Below are 20,157 nucleotides of genomic sequence, written 5' to 3'. Positions count from 1 at the left end.
TGCACTTAAGAGTAAATTATTATTCTTTCACCTGCAGCTATCCAGCTCTCGAGCTCATGTTTCTGAGGTTTCTGGCCACACCTCTGTGATTGGCGTTTATGGTTCCATTGTTGTTTCTCTTTTTGCTTTAACCTCGCCCCTGCTGGGTCAGGCACACGGCTCTTTAATGACAGTCGATCATTAACAGCTAAATAACCAGGCAGCATGGAGAGTTTGTTAAAAACACTGAAAACATTTATTCACAAATTAATAAACAATAGTTCCAGAAGAAAGACCTCAAAAAAATAAGAAGCCACTTTTGGCAGCTCCCCGGGCACAAAGGTCACCACAGCAGGCAGCACCACATGTTTGCTTTACAACTCCAGAGGAGGGGGTGTTAACCCCTGCACTACTGGAGGCACAAAGATATCAAATAAATAGGAAAAAGAACACTTTTGCTCATGGGATCCTTTCAGCACACAATATCCTGGAGTTCAAGATCCTCATCTGTAAAACAAACAAACAGGTTCATGGAGCAGGTCTTGTTTTTGAGCGGCACAAACAAGGTTCAGTCAATAAGTAAACTTCCCATTTCTGTTTGCTTCATGATTCCTAACTAAATGAATTTCATGGACCTGCTCTTCCTCAGTAGCAGCAAGGTCGTTGTTTTGTCCCTGCTCTGTGTGTGGAAGCATCCTTGGACACTCAACCTCTAATAAAACAGGGTCTGAGTAAAGAGCTTAAAGTCCACAGAATGCACTAAAGGCTGAACTTGACCTGTAGTGTAAAATTACTTAAATAGGCCACAGAACTCATACATAAATACCAGTCAGCTTACCCATGGTACACAATATCATAACGAGAGGTTCCAGGAAATCACTGTACACAAGAAATAAACTGAAGACCAATAAATCTCCAGGTAATCAGGCGGCACTGCTGCCATGACCACAGTTCATTTCTGCATAATGCACGTAAACTCTGTACTGTACAGAAAACAGCTGACAAAAAAACCAGCACCACCTCCTCTGGCTCAGAGCTCACTCAACATGGACTCAAGTGAGGCGGAAAACTGTCCCACAGTCCGAGCAAACACGGAATCATCTATGCTTGATCTAATGGACAGATATCAGCACATAGCATGCATGATGGCATGAGTGCATATGGCACCACTTAACTTGCACATCTGTGAATGCAACGCATGGCCATTGATAACATTTTAGAATATTACAGAGTGAAAATATAACAGAAGGGTCCCTAAACGGCTAAAATCCTGCACCAGGCAAGAAGGGAAATTATTATTCAAATTCAGAATGAGCAGGTATTTATCAAAGCATTTCTTGGTTTACAGCTTTGATTTACTGTTTGTATAATTTTCAGTGAAAGAATGAAATTATCTGCAGATCTGATTAGATGTACTTTTTTTTTTTTTTAGGAAACTACAACTGTGCCTCAGTAATAGATGCTTGTTCTGTCCTTTTATTAAAAATATCTAACATTTTGCCTAACAGATGCTGTTTTACCACACTGGCTGGACTTCCTCTGTCAGCCAGTGTGAGTTAACCCTCAAATCACAAAACACTGTTCTTTGTTCTCTGAAACAGCTCACCTGCTTCTCTGCAGCTGACAGCACCCCCTGTGCTGCCACCACCTGGTACTGTTTGTGCTTTAAGCTTGTGGGGAACTTCCTGATGCTGCGGATGGCTGTGGAGACGGTGTCCCTGCTCAGAAGCTTCCTGGTGTGTGATGGTGAGGAACCGGGATCCAGCAGCAGGAGGCACAGGCTTCCACTGTTCTTCTGCTCTAAGCCAATAATGGAGCGACTATGACCTACAGCAGGAGACATAGTGAAGAGAGAGGACCAGTGAAGAACAAGCTTGTAGAATGGCTCTTTTAGGCTTATCTAAATACATTCAACAGCCAACAAAGGAAATAAGGAAACCTCCATTTAAATACTGACATTCCTGGATGGCCTTTCATAGAAGACAATCACAATGCTGGTCATGTTTACACGCAAAGAGCCAAAGACAATAAGCCTCAGCTTGTTTCCCACCTCACAGACTGAAGTGTTGTTACTGGAAAGTTACAGGAATTTTCACACTGAAAAAAATCATCCTTATTAACAAACGAATGAAACACTGAAGATGGAGGGTGCCCACCTGACAACCCTCACCTATCAACCTTATGCCACCCTTAATAATCCCATGCAAGTGTAACACCTCTTGGCAAAAGGGATTGATTAAGACCTCATCCTGCTGATCTGAGACCTTCTCCAAGAGGCAGGTGCTGTTGGCTGATAGGGTGCTGCCTCAGATGGCTGACTTAAACCAAACAGAGATGCTCTGAGATGATTTGGAGGAAAGTGAATCAAGTCGGTTTATTTAAAAGGATGTTTAAAAACAAATGCTGACTAATATCCTGAACAGCCTAAAGAATAAAAATTAGTTTAAGGTTTTGAGTGTTGGTGAGGTCCTAACAGGTTTGTGAGTCATCTGCATAACAGTGAAATGAAATTCCATGTTTTTTGAAAATGAATCCTAATGGGAGCATATAAACACTTATCAGCCAACAAGTGCTCAGTGTACATAGTGTGTTCTTTCAATTCAATTTTATTTATTTCTAAGGTAAAGACCCTACAGTGATAACAGAAAACCCCAACCATCAAACAAGCACTTGGTGACAGTGTGAAGGAAAACCTCCCTTTAACAGGAAGAAACCTCCAGCAGAACCAGGCTCAGGGAGGGGGGGTCATCTGTCCAAGTTCTTCTCCAGTGTGTTTAAACTGTACTCTTTTCACCTGATTTTTCTCATTTCTGAATGTTAAGAACAGACACACAAAAAAGTATACATCCGGTCTCGTTCCTCATCTGATGCTCTGCTTGTGGAATTTTTATCCAAAACCTGCCTGGCCCTCATCACCGGCACAGCAGTGTGAGTTCTATGGTGAAATTAAAGTGCAGGTGTTTGAAGCCATCTGGAGATGACCTTGAATGGGAGATCAGCTCTGCTATTTAAAAAATAATGTTACAAAGGCTCCAGCTGCCGACCTCATGAAGCTCACTGAGAATGCTCTACAGTTATGTACGCTCCTCAAAGTTAAAACTGTGCCAAAAGTCTTATTGGCTGAGAGGACTGCTGTAATCAGGAAACAGGTAAAAACTATTAATGTTCTCCCCAAAATGCCTTTCAGGTAGACTGCTCCATAATCATACCACAGTGAAAACCACTGCCCACATTATTGACCTTTCAGTTCAGGTCACAGCACAAACATGAAAGGTGGTGGTGCTCTTTACCTTCGTGCTGCAGGTAAAGTGGGGGCAGGGTGGTCTGGATGAGTCGAGATGGAAGTCTGCTGCCCCTGCTGGACTGACTGAAGTACTGCTTTACCCAGTCAAACAGCTGGGGGTGGGTATCACCAGGGCCCGTTGGCATGTGGAAGTCAATGATGCTGGCACTGAAAGCACAATTAGAACAAGTTTACTTTGCATAATGTGTTACTGATATGTTACCCGGTCCTTTGTGAGGGTCCATAAAGCAGGTTTAAGCTCTCAACAACAATGCTTAGCCTTAGTTATGCTGCTATAGGCCTAGGCTGCTGGGGAATTCCCATAATGCACTGTTTCTTTTCAGTCACCATATTTACTCTACACTCTGTATTTAATCATTAGAATTACTAATCTCTGGCTCTCTTCCACAGCAAGTCTTTTGTCCAACCCCCCTTTAATTGAGCCCCAGCGTCTCCGTAATCTCAAACTCTCAGTATCCCACACACAAAGATGATCACAGCTCTCATCCAGAGCCAAGGAGAAAGACTCAATTGTCAGTTTTGCTTTTCAGCTGAAGCTCCAGTTTTCCCACAATGTCTTTGATTTGTCTTGTTACGGTTTTCCTGAAGAGGGGCACATTCCCGAATGCTTCTTTTTCTCCCAGGGCAGATTGGTACGCCAAACACACTCTGAAAAACTCCCCGTCACAGAATGGCTTATTGTTTTTTGTGATTTTGTAGGAAATCATAAAGCGGTTGACATAAGACCAATACAGCTTTTTTTAAACCCTTGGTATTGTGTTGTATGTTTTAGCACAGCCTTGCTCACCTGATTCCCAGGGACGTGCGGAGGGCGTAGATCTCTGTGGCGCCGATCCAGGCTCGTGTTCCCTGAAGCTGCTGGTTGAAGTGAGATGCACCTTGTGGATCTAGTCCTTCTTTCCAAGCCTCCTCAATCAGACTCTGCAGCTGAGGGATACTAGGCACTAGCCTCTCTAGAAAATAGGACCGGAGCAACAAAAACATTAAATACATTTCTCGTGGCAAATGTCAATCAAAACAAAATGCAACATGTAAATAATGTGGGGCCTGATCAAATTTATTTGACAACATAAAAACATAATATCAGATGAGGGAAACTGGCCCCTGTCCCAGTATCTGCTGCCACTAAAAAAGGCTGTTTCACCTCCTCCTCCTCTAGTCAACACTTTTTAAAATGGGAACGGAGCACACCAGCTGCTGTAGTTTTAAAAGCTTTTGTGTTTGCTCAGCTGCTACGGACTTCTCTTGATATATTTTTGTTCAATAGTGTTTTCAAGTACCTGTGTTTTTGAAAAACTTGTAAGTAATAAAGAAAGGAAAACTGCTGGTGTTCGCTCTGAGACGTCACCCATTCTACCATCATATTTCAGGGTGGATGTGGCTCAGTAGGTAGAACAGGTCATCTACTAACTGGAAGGTTGGTGGTTCAATCCCTGGCTGCTCCAGCCTCCTTTGGCAAGATATTGAACCTGAGTTGCTCTCAATCCATTAGTCGCAGTGTGACTGTGTGAATGTTAGATAGAAAAAGTGTTTGGGTGAATGAGGCATGTTGTATAATGTGCTTTGAGTGCTCGAGTAGAAAAGTGCTATACAAGAACCAGTCCAATAATTATTCAGTGGCTCCACAGTGTTGTGGTTTACACATTCACTGAGCAAGCAAAAGGTCACGGATTCATTTCCAGCCAGAGCCACACATCCCCGCTGGGGTTGCATCAGGAAGAGCATCCGATGGAAAAGTCTGCCAAATCGAGCCTGCAGAGCTACCTGCTGTGTGACGGGAGCAGCTGAAATAAGCTTTTTAATCAGTCACTGATTAATGCAATCATCCATTTAATGTTATTTCAAGTGAAACAAATGTGTAACTAGTCCATTGCTAAGTTGCTCCAAGGTTTGTTTATATAATGCAGGTCACTGTGCACCTTGTAGGGAGCAAGAATACGAGTCTATTCTGTGCAGAGCGGAGAACAGCATCTGGAAGTTCCTGTATCCACAGCCCCAGCCTTTATCCCCCGCTGAGGAGCAGTAGTGATCGGTGTCAGCGCTCAGCCACACGTGAGCCACATCTCTGCCTTCGGTCTGATAGTAGTTACATAATGCCCCGATCACACCTGCACAGACAGGTGAACAGAACGCATGTCAAGGTCAGCTCAGTTTATTTTCAGCAGCAGCTAAGTAGCAGTGTTTCAAAATAATAATATTTATGGAATTAACAGTGACACACAATCAGTGTAAAACACTTCAACAGCCGCCACAGCTGGTCAACACACAGTTATGTGTGGGTCTCTTCTTTGGTGTGCCAAAGAAATCCACACAGCAACAAGGTGATGACCCGGGCTGTAACGGTACAAAATTCCACAAAGAGGATGGATGGATGGACGGATGGATGGATGGACGGACGGATGGACGGATGGATGGACGGACGGATGGACGGATGATTAAAGTGGTGGGTGGGCTCCTTTACATTTTGAGAGAAGATGACAAACACTGTCCTGAACTTTTGACATCTACAGTCAAGGCATTCCATTTACTGTGAATTTCTCCCTGAAAGCTAAAATTTCATTCCATTTTCTAGAGGTGTTCACAATCTCATTCTAGAGACCTACAGATGTATTTAGTGTGCACTGGAAATCCAGTGCAATCATAAACCCCAGCAAGACTGCATAATAGGTCTGATGCCATTCTCCCATTTATAGGAGCTTTCAAAAAGCTTTAGTTTGACCTGGTATATAATCAGAGGACCCAGAGCAGAAGCTACAAGTCACTGTCATCTTCCAGCACATCTGAGAAACCATAAGCAGTGGGATTGAAACGAGTGCAGGGAAAAAATGTGATTCCATGAAAGTTATTTTACTGGCAAACTTAAAAAAAAAGAAGAAATAGCACTGCCTGAACAAATAAGGAAGTAGTCTGTATGAGTTCATAAAGATGGGAGACAAAAGCACTGGCTAATAGCTGCAGGAAGAGCAGTTCTACCAATCAGTAGGTGTTTAACTCTGCACAAGGACCAGGTATCCAAGGTCTATTGGTTCATATGTTCATAATCCACAATTAATTGCATCCTTTTGTCATTCAACATAGTGGTAATATTAAATGCCAAAGTCAGAGTGAACAACACAGACAGAACCTCCTTCATCAGCATTGGCTCAGTGCAGCAGGAGTCGTGGTTCCATACCCTGAGTTCTGGTTCTGCCATCATCAATGCCAGAAGCCAGAGACTCCATCATTTCAGCCCTCTTCCTGTGGAACTCTACAGGAGCCAGAATGCCACTGGTCACAGCCCTCTCCATGCTCATCTCCATCTGTCTGCGGTAGCCCCCTCTGCCATCCAAACCAAACTGCCTCTGAAAGGGTAACAGAAATGGCAGTGCAGGAGGAGTCACTGCAACGTGGAAGACTTCGATAATGCCATAAAAACTGTGGGTTATGTTCAATTCAATTTTATTTATACAGAGCCAAATTGTTTGTACAGTATGTGTTTTCACCTTTTATTTTAAACAACTATATTTAGACGTAGGCCCATTTTTCCCATTTGTTTCATCTCTTTACAGTAGATTTAACTTATTGTACAATGCAAACCTGCAGCTTCTTGAACTCTTGCCTCTCCCGCAGGGCCTCTTCCTGCCTCCTCCTGTGCTCCTCCTCCTGCTGAAGCTGTTTGGCCAGCTTCAGGTCTAAGGCAGGGCTTCCTGTGGCATCAGAGGGAAACCAACGTTTAGGAGGTTTAAGCTGACAGTGGAAAAGATTGAAGAAAAATGCGTTTTAAATATTAGAGAGCTAAGCTAATTTTATACAGTAAAGTACCTGCACCGCTCACAGCTGCCCTTTGGTCTAAATGTAGTTCTACGTGTTCTTGAAGAGAAAAGCTGTCACTGCAAACCACAGAGCACACGGGGCACTCAAATCTCCTTGCTTCTACAAAACAGATTAGAAGCTCTATTTAAGTCAAGCAACCTTTGAATACTTGAATATAAACACACTGCAGAGGCCGGTCACTGAGACAAACATGCTAAAAAGGCTCTCCTCTGGTCTACCTGTAGACACACCTTAAAAAGTTAGTCTGCAGCATTTTTCCCTAAGATGAAAATTCCAGTGGAAGCCCTTCATGCAACACGTGCCTAAAAAGGGTTACATGAGACGAACAGGCCTTTTTTTGTTGATTATCTCATCTGCTGTGATGTTACTGAGGGTCAGGGAGCCTAGCTGCCACAGAAAAGCAAGTACAAGTAATACTGAAGCTAGTGTGTAAGCACACACTAGCTTCAGTGTGTGCTTACACACACACTGAAGCTAGTGTTTGACCTGGACCTAAATTGGTTGTTCAACCTACAGTATTTTCAGTTTGTAGTTTGAAAAAAGTGTATAAAAACCCAAGAAGTGTCACTGAAACACCGACTGGCCCAACTGTGCAGAGCAGCCACAGGGTTAAGAGGTGGATTGTGAAAGTGGGAGAAAAACCCATTCATTATTAAATGGCACATGACAACTTGGCAGGAGTTTTTCAATGGGCTGAATAGCTCTTAGATCTTTAGCAGGAAAATTCTCTGGTCTGAAGACACAAAAATTGGAATATTTGGACACAATACCAGGAAATGAAAATTATTTAATTATCTTCATTCCCACAGTGAAACAAGGTGATGGCAGCATTGCATTTTTTGTTTCAGGGACTAGACCAGTATGGATGAAAGAAAGATGGATACAGAAAAACAAAGCTCAGTGAAAAGCTTTGTCCAGAATGGTCAGGCTCTCAGGAGCAAAGTTTTACACTTAGTCAGCATGTTGAAGTAATTTTGGGCTAGTCACTAAACCCTGAGATATTCTCCATGCATCCCAGGGTTTTCTCTAAGTCTATGCAAAGCTTGTATGGGTGAATGAGACTTATAGTATGAAAGCAATTTCAGTCCTCAAATTGAGTAGAAAAGTCCATTTACCATTTGCACTTCAACAAGACCATGGTGAGTGGAAAGCTTCTGAAAGCCCTGGTGTCAGCAAGACAGACTTCAGACCAGAACCCAGTGGACCTGACCTGAAAATGTGTACCAACACTCCCTATCCAACCTGGTTAAGCTGGCATAATTAACTAAAATAGAAAAAAAACTCAGATTTGTGGGGCCGAGTACAAGAACTTCAGTTTGATCTGAATTTAGAAGCAGGAAATTAGAGGTCATCCAGGCCTTAATGTCTTTAAGACATTCCTGCCGTTTAATTAATTGATGTGTGTCATCTGGCTTCATTGATAGATAAAGCTGAGTATCATCTGCATAACAATGAAAATCGATGCAGTGCTTTCTAATAATACTGCCTAAGGGAAGCATGTATAATGTAAACAGAATTGGTCCTAGCACAGAACCCTGTGGAACTCCATCATTAACCTTAGTGTGTGAAGAAGACTCCCCATTTACATGAACACATTGGAGTCTATGAGATAAATATGATTCAAACCACTGCAGTGCAGTACCTTTAATACCTATAGCAAGCTCTAATCTCTGTAATAAAATGTTGTGATCTGTAGAAATATAATATTAAATGGGATGGAAAAGCAATCAAATACCTGGCAGAGGTAAAATTAAAAAATAAACTGAAATAAACTTGATAAAACATTTGATGCCAATTAATTACCAAATTGAAGTAGTAGTAATTGTAACTGTGAAGTGAAGTAATTAAGATGAATGTCCATTCCATAAATTATTCCAGAAGCACAATACAGAACATGGGACAAACTGATATCTCGATTCATTTGGGTTGGCACAAAACTGAGGGTCAGATACCAAAAACTCCAACTAAATAAAGACAAAGCAGGAATGTCTACCAGATTTGAGGTCCATGCTGTCCATTGCATCAAGCAAGATGGGAAGACACAGAAATGAACATCAGGACTTTTCAAGTACAAACATTAAGCAGATGATGAAAATATTGGGTATAATTATAAAACAACATAATACGGAGGGTGACATTAAGCTCCTAAGCTGGCCTGCCCTGGATCAAACCAAGAATAAGTGATATCCGTTTCAAGCAGTGGTGGAATAAAGGTGAAGCATTAAACAGATTAATGGGAAAATTATCTATAAATTATACCAAGGCCTTCAGAAACAGAACGTAATTAAACCAAGTAAATTAAAACAAAATGGGAAAAAAGAGTGTTAGCTCTGTGACAGGCTGGCGACCTGTTCAGGGTGTACCCTGCCTCTCGCCCTGTGACAGCTGGGATAGGCTGCAGCCCCCCCGAACAGGATGAGCAGAAGCGAATGGATGGATGGGAAAAGGAATTAATTGCAGAAATAGCTGATGAGGATTCGCCTTTTATGGTGATGACAACATATGTCAACAAGTTCAAGGAAATGGTGAAAATTTGGTAGGAAAATAATCTAATGTGCTTTGTTGTTACATCTTACATCAAAAGAAAGCCATCTCAGTCACCACAGCAATGCTGGAGACAGTGTGGTCACATGACTGCCAAGTACTCCTACGTATTTTGGACATGCAGTAAAATTAAAGAGTTTGTAGACAGCATGTCTAAGAAAGGTGCTAGGTTATGAAGTCGTTGTAGTGGTATTGTACCTGCCAGTAGTTAAGGAGGAAGGTGTTGTTAAAAAGGACTGGTATTTATGCAAAATATTGCTCATTGCTTGTTAAAAAATATATGTATATCACAAAGAAGTGGCATAAACCTGACCCTCAATTCAATTCAATTTTATTTATATAGTGCCAAACCATCGCTTCAAGGCGCTCCAAGTCTTAAACCACGGATGGAGATTGTGAGGGAAATGATGGAGAGGACGACTCTCACCAAGGTCTCAGGGACATGCCTTTTTACATAAGTGAAAGAAATGGATCGGCTTCTTGTCACCCATAGAGGATTCTAGCTTCTTCTAGATGTTATGGACCAACTGGGACAGTATATTCTGACAATGCAATGATGTTTGCAGTAGCTCACCTGCTTTGTGTTCTTTGGTTTAAAGTCACCATAATGATTACTTTATCTGAGCTAAATCAGATAAAAACTCAGAGAAATCAGACAGAAACTGACTGAGGGCAACACAAGAAGCAAATGTCAGTTACCTTCAGCTGAGCACTGATCCTGCAGATGCAACTCTACATGCTCCTGCAGGACGAAGCTGCTACTGCAGACCAGGTTGCACATAGGGCAAGAGAAAAGCCTCTCTGGAAAGAATGCAAGGCAATTCAATTTGATGCTGGCTTCAAAATCTCACAAAGGATTTGAAAAAGTGTCACCTTTTCTTGAAAGAGGCAGCTCCTTCAGTTTGACTGCATTCTCGTCAGATTCGACCGACTTCTGTGTTTCCAAAATTGAAGTGATAGATGCTGGCTTCCCAGGAGATGAGTATGCACCACCTGGCGTGGTTTTGTGTCTAGGCTGCACTGAGTCTGTTGGGACACTGACACAGCTGTGTATTCCATCACAGCTGTGTCCAGCTGAGCCTGACTGACAGGCCTGGGAACTCTTGCTCGCTCCTGCAGCAGAGTGTGTTGCGGAGCGCTCTGTCCTGGATGTACGGTGAGCCTGTTCTCGGTGACGTTCCTCTGGATGTGCAGATGTGATGTGGAAACAGAGTTCATCGAAGGAAACCCCAGACAAGCAACAGAGTGGGCAGCACATGTCATTTTCCAGGTGACTGAGAAGGAGATGTGTCTTCATGTCCTCCTCTAGCAACATCTCCTCACCACAGATTTCACACGTCAGCATGGCGGCTGCCTGCAGAGAGTCCACAGATAAGCTTGTTATCACACCGAACAGTAACAGAATTGTAGAAAGTGTAGGAAATGTATTGCTACTTTCATCCAGCACATATACTTTTCCCCTAAGGTAGTAGTGGGTACTTGCCTCTATACATATATTCCATTCACTGCCTGTACCATTCTTCCCTTCACAGTCCCTTATACTCTCTATACCAGGGGTAGGGAACTCCAGGCCTCGAGAGCCTGCAGGTTTTAGATGTGTCCCTGATCCAGCACACCTGAGTCACATATAGAAGTCATTAGCAGGACTCTGGAGAACTTGACTGCAGACTGAGGAGGTAATTCAGCCATTTGATTCAGGTGTGCTGGATCAGGGACACATCTAAAACCTGCAGGACACCAGCTCTCGAGGCCTGGAGTTCCCTACCCCTGCTCTATACTGTCTCTCCCCTCTTTGAATTCTTACCCTTTATATACTCTTTGTACTGTTTGAACTCTCCCCCCTTACACTGGTTGTACTTTCTCTCTCTCTCCTCAGGTGTCCTTGTATACTGTTTATACCCTTTCCCCCACTATTAGCAGTAATTATTCTTCACTTGTGTAAAAAGGGACTTTCCCTATTTGTTAGCAGTGATTTACTCACGTGGTAGAGTGTGGCTTTAGAATGGGTCTTAACTCTATTAATCACTATATACATTTATTATTATATGGGGATATATTTACTTGTATTACTCATTACTTATATTTGTAGTGTTATTAGTTTTATCACATGTGCACATATTATTCTTACACCTTATATTACTTTCACATAAACGCCTGGGGTTGTTAGTTTTATCTTAAGTACCAGGCGCCACTTTTAGGACACACACACACACACACCAGCGTGCTGAGTGCTTTATGTTTTTGGGTCACTGAGGTGGGGATAGGACCTGTGTGTGTGTTTGGGGCCTTTGAAGAGTTGCCCACTTAAGCACTGTCTTATTTGACACTTGTACCCTATCGTCATGTTTCAGTCCAGTTTTACAGCAGGTGCGCTCCCAAAAAAGGGAGCTCTGTGGGCCCCTTGCAGTTTTACAGCCAAAAGAGGGGGAAGGAATAAAAACCTGCCTAAGTGGGGGACTGGTGATCTTATCTTAATGGATGTTTGAGTAGAAAAGGTTATCATTGGTGACCTCTGTTTGAACTGTTGTGACCGAAGAGCTAGACCTGTGAGGTGCAGCCGTAATCATGTGTCCTAAAGTGAGTCAAGGGTGCCCAAAAGTTGATGGGGTGAGGATCAAATATCAAAGGGAAACAACTTATGCATATTAATTTGGGGTGGAGGAAAGTCCCGTGGACAGGGTATAATTGCCCTGTTTTTCGCCGTTGGAGCAGCTTTTTTCTCTGCCTGTGCTGCTTCTCTTTTTGATGGACTAACCGCTTAAGGCTGTACACTTGCTTGCTTTCTTGCTTTTTGTAACACTTTGTGGGAATAAAACTTTGAAACGAACCCTACTCAAATCCAGTGGATTATTTCAGGAAAATGGATTATTTTGATTTTTGTGGATTATTTCAAAAAGTGGATTTAAAATTTCCAGCCAGGGCCACCCTGAGGGTAAAAAGGTAAAAGGGGAACCTGAACCACGACCGACAAAAGCCTCACAGATCAGCTGACATTTGCCTATGACAGACATACACTCATCAGGAACACCTGGTGAACTGCTCATTAATGCAGATATCAGCAATTACACAGCAGCAACTCAACACACTGAGGCATGTGAACGTGGTCAGGCACGCTGCTGGAGTTCAAACTGAGCTTCAGAATAAAGGTGATGTGTCTTTGAACATGGCGTGGTTCCTGGTGCCTGGGGTCTGGGGTGTCCTCAGCACCGTCTGTAGCATAATCAGCAGAGTATAATTAACCAGGTCAGGGGCAGGCTGGGAGCACCATATTTTAACAGATACTTTTATTTGCTGCAAGTATGAGGATTTTTTTTTTTTAATAAGAAACCTATTGAGCCATACCAATACTACCAAATGAAGCTTTGTGTATGTGTCACATTGTCATGAGAATTGGCATATCTGCTGCCACGTGTCTTTTACACTGCTAGCATTGCAGCTGATTTGTAGGTCGTTTATTACTAAGAATATTCAGTCTTACTACTCATCATTAATTGAAGAAAATAAGAACAACCCCAGGTTTGTTTTCAGCACTGTAGCCAGGCTGACAAAGAGTCAGAGCTCTGTAGAGCCGAGTATTCCTTTCACTTTAACTAGTAGTGACTTCATGGATTTCTTTACAAATAAAATTTTAGACATTAGAGAAAAAATGATTCATAACCATCTCAAAGATTATTCTTCATGTTCGGCTGCTTTCAGCACTGCTGGTATTTGTTTAGACTCTTTGGCTCCAGTTGATCTTTCAGAGTTAACTTCAATAGTTACTTCCTCCAAACCAGCAACATGTTTATTAGATCCCATTCCTACTAGACTGTTCAAAGAAGTCCTTCCAATTATTGATGCTTCAGTCTTAAAAATGATCAATCAGTCTTTATTAGTTGGCTGTGTAGCACAAAACAGCTCACTGATCATCTGCAGAGGAACGGTTTATCTGAAGAGTTTCAGTCAGGTTTCAGAATTCATCACAGTACAGAAACAGCATTAGTGAAGGTTACAAATGATCTTCTTAGAGCCTCTGACAGTGGACTCATCTCTGTTCTTGTCCTGTTGGACCTCAGTGCAGCTTTTGATACTGTTGATCATAACATTTTATTACAGAGATCAGAGCATACTATAGGTATTAAAGGTACTGCACTGCAGTGGTTTGAATCATATTTATCTCATAGACTCCAATGTGTTCATGTAAATGGGGAGTCTTCTTCACACACTAAGGTTAATTATGGAGTTCCACAGGGTTCTGTGCTAGGACCAATTTTATTTACATTATACATGCTTCCCTTAGGCAGTATTATTAGAAAGCACTGCATCAATTTTCATTGTTATGCAGATGATACTCAGCTTTACCTATCAATGAAGCCAGATGACACACATCAATTAGTTAAACGGCAGGAATGTCTTAAAGACATTAAGGCCTGGATGACCTCTAATTTCCTGCTTCTAAATTCAGATAAAACTGAAGTTAGATTCAGGAGACAGACACCCTCTCTATTTTTAAGATTAGACTTAAAACTTTCCTTTATGATCAAGCTTTTAGTTAGGGCTGGATCAGGTGACCTTGAACCCTCTTTTAGTTATACTGCTATAGGCCTAGGCTGCTGGGGGGTTCCCACGATGCACTGACTGTTTCTTTTCATTCACCTCTTTTCACTCTGTTTATACCCTACTCTGCATGAGTAATTATGAATCTCTGTCTCTCTTCCACAGTGTGTCTTCTGTCCTGTCTCTTCCCCCTCACAGCAGATGACTGCCCCTCCCTGAGCCTGGTTCTGCTGGAGGTTTCTTCCTTCCCACTGTCACCAAGTGCTACTCATAGGGGTCATTCTGGTTATTGGGTTTTTTCTGTATTATTGTAGGGACCTTACAATATAAAGCACCTTGAGGTGACTGTTTGTTGTGATTTGGTGCTATAGAAATGAAATTGACTGGAATTGAATTTCCATCTCTTGGAACTGGTACATAGAGAGGCTGTGTTGTAATTTCTACAGCCTTCTTGGCTAGATTTCCCTTTTAAAAGCCATTTTTAATGTTAATGACAGTCCTGATGAATAAAAATATAAAAGTTCCTTTGGCAAAAAGTGGTTGCAACGTTTACTGTGTGACAGAAATGTTGCTTCTCACTCAAAATGGCTTCATTCATGAGAGATGTTTGACATGTTTCACAGATTATAGGTCAAAAAGTCATTTACAGCTGTTTAAATAGAGAATCATTTTCTGGCAAATACCGGAAATCACTTTTTGGCACAACACCGGACACTTACGTAGGTTACATCGTAGATCTACACAGACCCAGCACTGAACTGTGAATCAGGGGTAAGCTGGAGGAGGAGGCCTGGGGGAGGGGGAGGTCTGGGCTGCACTGCTCAGGCTGCGACCCTGCGACCCCGCAACCCCGCCCCGGATCAGAGAAGGAAATGGATGTTTGCACTGTTTCATTATCATTTTAGATTTGAACTTTTATTAAGAGGTGTGTCATAAATTGCAGAATAACGAGCATCGTTCATGATGCGCAGCACAATAGGCCACACTTTTCTCATATTTTAATGATGCGTAAACATTGCTTGCAGTAAGCTGTTTTCATATATTTAACGTGCAGTGTTCACAATGCTGCAAAGTTACGCAGCATTTAAAGTGTGAGTCATTACAGAAGAATGTGATTATTAATGGTCTCAGATATTTTAACACTGTCCATTGAACAGGCCTAAAATGTAACGTCAGATCTGAGTGCGTCATACTTTCAGATCAGTCGGTCAGTCCCATTTTTCCCCCCAGGAACAGTCCGAGTGTTTACAAAGCTAACGAGTCATCGTGATTTCAGCGTTGACCAAAATAATTGTGGTAATGATTTTTTCCATGATCAAGGAAGCCTTGTGTATTGAACAATAGATATTTTGGCAGGTGAACAAACACACTGCTGAAAGCCAAGTATGGTTCTCTCTAACAGAGTATGATCAGTAGTGACAGCATCTTTAAAAACACAAATAAGACGTCACCTGGATGAAAACAATCAGACCAACAGTCCTCTTCTACTAGATATTTGAATCATTTGCCTCCACATTGAATCACTGTAACAGGCTGCCAGTCAAACTGTTATATAATATGCTGTTTCTTTCAGCTCTGGCTGGGATTCAGCGCTTTGGATTTGACATCTTTTATATGTCAACAGGGAGTTACTTTAATGTCTGTCCGCCCAATCATCAAAATATGATAACGAGAAGTGTGCCTTCTTTTTTTTTTTTTTCTCCCCATCAATACAAAAATGCAGTTTTGTACAAACTCACACTTATATAAGAAGAAAAAAGGGAAAAAAAACAAAAAAAAAAACAATGACCATTTCACATTAAAACATCTTTAAGAAAATAAATCTTAAATAATACCTCCTTACAAAATTCAGATTTTGATAACAGGATAACTATAATATACAAATATTCACATGGAGCTATTAGTATCTATAAGCAGAAAGAGATCACAGTATAATTATGAACAGAAACAGAACCCGAGGTTTATAACAAATCAGATTCTTCTATAAGTGAGAAAAGGGGTTGTATTAATTTTTTTTTAAAGATTTCAAAAATAATGAAAAGTCATTTTTTAATGCTTTTTTGTTTGGAATCGATTTTGTGCAACGACATTTATGGATGAAATACTTGGCAAACTATATAACATAACTTATTCAGCGTTTTTGTTTCTTATTGATATAACATATTTGATCCCGTTCCAGGTAAAAGTAACTATGATTTAGACAACAACCAGTTATGTATTTCTTTCCAAAAATTACACACAACCTCGCACTGAAAAAACAGATGTTCTGTTGATTCCAACAATGATTTACAAAGATAACAAATTTCAAATTTGAATATTCTTTTAATAAATTCCTGCGAAGGATAAATTTCATTTAAAATTTTAAAATGGATTTCTTTGACTTTAGGAGGGATTGGAAATTTCAGGAATTTAGTTCTGATGGATCGAATTTCTTGTTTGTTAAAGTTTTTTTTAAATAATGTGTTCTTTTAGAAGATCCAAGATAAATCTCACCAATTAAACGTTTTCTCAAAAATAGGTTATTACATTTTTTCTCTACAAAGTTTATGCCATTGATGATCACTTTATACAATCTGGGGGTTGGGGTCTGATCTAAGTTATTTCTAAATTAGACTAATCATTGCAGCTGGATTATTGTCAACTACTCTCTGGAGCTTGAAAAAAAAAACGTCTTCAAGAAACAAAAAGAAGTCCAGTCGCCTTTTTCAAGCTCCAGAGACTACTATGACCTGGATAACTGAGAATCTACACAGACATATTGTCAACTACGTTTCTATAATCATCAGGGCTACAGACTATTTTATATTTATCACTAAATTCCTCATACTTTAATAGATCCCCCTTATTTAACAGATGAACAATTGACCAAATTTGTTTTTCCATCCATGCTTCCATGAATATCGATTTTCTTCTCCTTAGAATCACCCTGTTGTTCCACAGTGGGACATTGTGTGGACTAAAGTTATGTTTGTAAATCATTTTCCAGTAAAACAGAACTTGTTGATGGAAGGCACAAAGTTTCACTGGTAACTTAGAAACCTCAAAGTCACATTTCAAAAGAAAATCTATGCCGCCTAATTTTTTAAAGACAAACTTGGGTAAAGAGAACCAATATCCTCGCTGCATTTTACTGACTGCAGCCACCAGTAGTTTCAAAGTCAACTGCTTTTATTCCTCCTCCTTCAAAACTTTTGATCATGTCGGCTTTTCTAATATAATGATGTTTATTTCTCCAAATGAAGTTGAAAATGAGGGAGTTTATTTCTTTTATGTTTTTTGTGGACAGGGGTGCGAAGTTTGCTTTCTTTAATGCGGAACTCCCCGTGGGGCAGCGTTATTTGGTCACGTGAGCGAAATAGTGTTCTCTGATTGGTCAATCCGTTTCCGTTCCTCGCCATGCATTTTCAACTGTTTTCAAACAGTTCTTTTAATTAAAATTACTGTATATTGGAATTTGCTTAATATAATCTCATAAGCTCACAATAAGATTTCCAATGGCACCACAATCATTAAATTTGTACAAGAAAGAAGACATTTATTTACAGTCAGTACGGTAAATCACATTTTACTGCCGGGTCACACCGTCTGCTGTTTACCAGTAGCTGAAGAAACGGCACTTTCTGCTTAAAACTGTGATAACTTCCTTATTTATTGTCCCATGAAGCTGATCTTGGAGACACTGAAAGTCTTTTCAGGAGCTTTTCAGTGGATCCACGTTCATAATAATCCACTGAGTAATCGCTCACATGAAGCATTTTAACAGCCTTTCGGCGGTGTCGGTGTGTATGCTGAAGAAGCGCAGGTCTACTTACGGTGATGTGAATGAACGCAGCGTTCACAGGGATGTGGCGAACACAGACATGTATACATATAGATATATATATACATATAGATATATATATACATATAGATATATATATGTCTATGGTGGCGGAGACGCTCTGCCTTCCTTCCCCCGGCGTCCAAACACAGAATTCATGCAGCGCAGTTAAACCACGCCTCCAGCTGTCACGACTTCCGGAATCAAAATTTCATAATAAAATAATTACCAAATTATTAAAAAATACCAAAAAGTTGGATAGAATCCTCTTTACGCCTCATAATTATGACTTACTCTCTACCTATATCTGCACTTTGTTTCAAGTGGCAAAAAGAGTCTTCAATACATGGGGCCCAGGGAGGGCGCGAGATTGAAACTATTACAAACAAACTGACGGTGTTCTGAGTTTGGATCGCGGACTCTGGCATACGCTGGTCTGAGACAGGACGAGAATGTCGTCTCAGGTAGAGGACCATGGACACGTCTACGTAGAGGACAGGGTCAGGAGGAGGGAGGAGCAGAGGAGACGATGGAAGTTTGGTGCGGACACAGAGCAGCCAACACTGTCAGAGAAGAATTCAGCAACATCTCCTCTCCAGTTAAGTCCAATAGTTTTTCAAGACAACTAAAAATAGTCTGGAGAGGTGACACTATCTAAAATTCTCAGAGACCATCTGATCATGTTACAGTGGAGAGCCAAAAGTTAAACAGTAAATGGACAAGAGTTTAAAGGATTTATCAAAAGTTTCTGAAAGAAACCAGAGAGATATCAGAGAAACCAGTCCTGGACCCATTCTAGACTTTGCTATTAAAGAATATGAGAATGTATGGAGAGACGGGGGGAGGGGAATGGAAGAGGGTGCATAACATTCATAAAACAGGGAATTCAGTATAGAGCCTATGGAAAAGGAACACTCAGTATATCATAATTGAAACCTGGACAAGAAATGTAAGCATCAAAGTAGTACTACCAGGTAGGCTGTCATTGGAATCAATGGAGGAACTTGGGGGACTTTTATGGGGGGAAAGTAATTTGGTGTGGTGGTAGGGATGTGCATGACTAGTCGACTAGATGACTAATTGTCCCTATTACCACTAGTGGGTTAGCCTAATTATTCAGCACAAACATTTACTGTTTGTGCTGAATGTTTTGCAGTCATCAGATGGAGCTGCAGCCCTGACATCGTTATAGAAAAAATGCCATAACTCTGTTAATGTTGGCCTGATAATTTTATTGGGTCTAATATTCTGTGCCTGGTTACTTCCCCCATGTTTGTACAAAGAAGTGAAAAAACTAGAGGGACTCACACAACGTACCTGCGCAGGTCTTTTTTTGGGGTCAGGCAGCTTAAATGTCTGTAAAAAGTGCTGACCGATGTATATCCGCTGATCACTGATCAATCGGCAATATGGAATACCGGTTGGTGCACAGTTCTTGGCCTGCTGGCAGCTGTTGCAGTGCATCCTGGGATTTGTAGTATTTACGCTATTTACCCGCGAGCTGTTAATAATGAAATCATCTCGCTGGCCTTATAAAATTAGATGCAGGCCGGATGTGGCCCGCGGGCCTTGAGTCTGACACGTGACAGAGAAAAGCTGCAGTAAGTTAAAATGTGCAGATGAATTGTTAATACAAAAATGATTTCTCATCCGATTACTTGACTAATTGATGGAATAATCGATAGAATACTAAAATAATCGATAGTTGCACCCCCACTTGTACTGAGACAGCTGGGCTAAAAAAAATTTCTGGCTAGAACCCTGCACATCAACAAATCACTAGTCACAACTACAAATTTAAAAACACAACAACATATTCAAAACACTACGACATCTTACAAAAACACAACAGTATTAACAAAACGGAAGAGGTAGGTCCCAGTGGGAAACCTGAGAAATCACTGATCGGACGATGCTACTTTTGTTTTATATTGGCTCATTTGTTTGTTTTTGTGTGTGTGTTTATATATATATATATATATATATATATATATATATATATATATATATATAAAAGCATTCTAAGCATTTACACACATGTAAATAGTAACAATTACTTCATTAGTGCATGAATGGGTCCTGTGTGGTAAATAAAGTGGGAAACACGTGTACTGTTTTTGATAGACAAAAATAATTTTTGTTTCTTTTTTGCTGCTCATAA

General features: G+C 40.9%; 1 protein-coding gene across 5 annotated transcripts; it reads right to left on the bottom strand.

The window, feature by feature from the left end:
* Positions 1–225: 225 nt before the first annotated feature.
* On the bottom strand, positions 226–18,168 carry zufsp (zinc finger containing ubiquitin peptidase 1). 5 transcript variants are annotated; one of them, XM_030724695.1, is made up of 11 exons: positions 17,989–18,168; positions 10,514–10,994; positions 10,340–10,441; positions 7,085–7,195; positions 6,860–6,969; positions 6,456–6,624; positions 5,203–5,391; positions 4,071–4,236; positions 3,270–3,430; positions 1,586–1,806; positions 226–486 (listed from the first exon to the last, which is right to left on the bottom strand). In XM_030724695.1, exons 2-11 carry the CDS (start codon positions 10,983–10,985, stop codon positions 439–441), a joined length of 1,749 nt encoding a protein of 582 aa, XP_030580555.1. In that variant the 5' UTR covers positions 10,986–10,994; positions 17,989–18,168; the 3' UTR covers positions 226–438. The 5 variants fall into 5 exon arrangements, with proteins under 5 accessions (XP_030580555.1, XP_030580558.1, XP_030580556.1 ...); XM_030724698.1 differs by having other exon boundaries at positions 439–486; positions 7,085–7,192; XM_030724696.1 differs by lacking the exon at positions 17,989–18,168 and adding an exon at positions 14,896–14,977 and having other exon boundaries at positions 439–486.
* Positions 18,169–20,157: the final 1,989 nt, after the last annotated feature.

Source organism: Archocentrus centrarchus, unplaced genomic scaffold (genome assembly GCF_007364275.1).
Source record: "Archocentrus centrarchus isolate MPI-CPG fArcCen1 unplaced genomic scaffold, fArcCen1 scaffold_40_ctg1, whole genome shotgun sequence".
NCBI lineage: Eukaryota > Metazoa > Chordata > Actinopteri > Cichliformes > Cichlidae > Archocentrus > Archocentrus centrarchus.
Note: the sequence above shows the minus strand (reverse complement) of the source record. Positions and strands in the feature narration are given on the sequence as shown.

Excerpts from the sequence above, each read along its gene's own strand:
- zufsp (XM_030724695.1), bottom strand. The coding sequence starts at position 10,985 with ATGCTGACGTGTGAAATCTGTGGTGAGGAGATGTTGCTAGAGGAGGAC. Across the intron at positions 5,392-6,455 it reads TGGCAGAACCAGAACTCAGG|GTGTGATCGGGGCATTATGT; the intron begins GTATGGAACCAC and ends CTGTCTGTGCAG. Across the intron at positions 4,237-5,202 it reads GTATTCTTGCTCCCTACAAG|AGAGGCTAGTGCCTAGTATC; the intron begins GTGCACAGTGAC and ends CCTATTTTCTAG.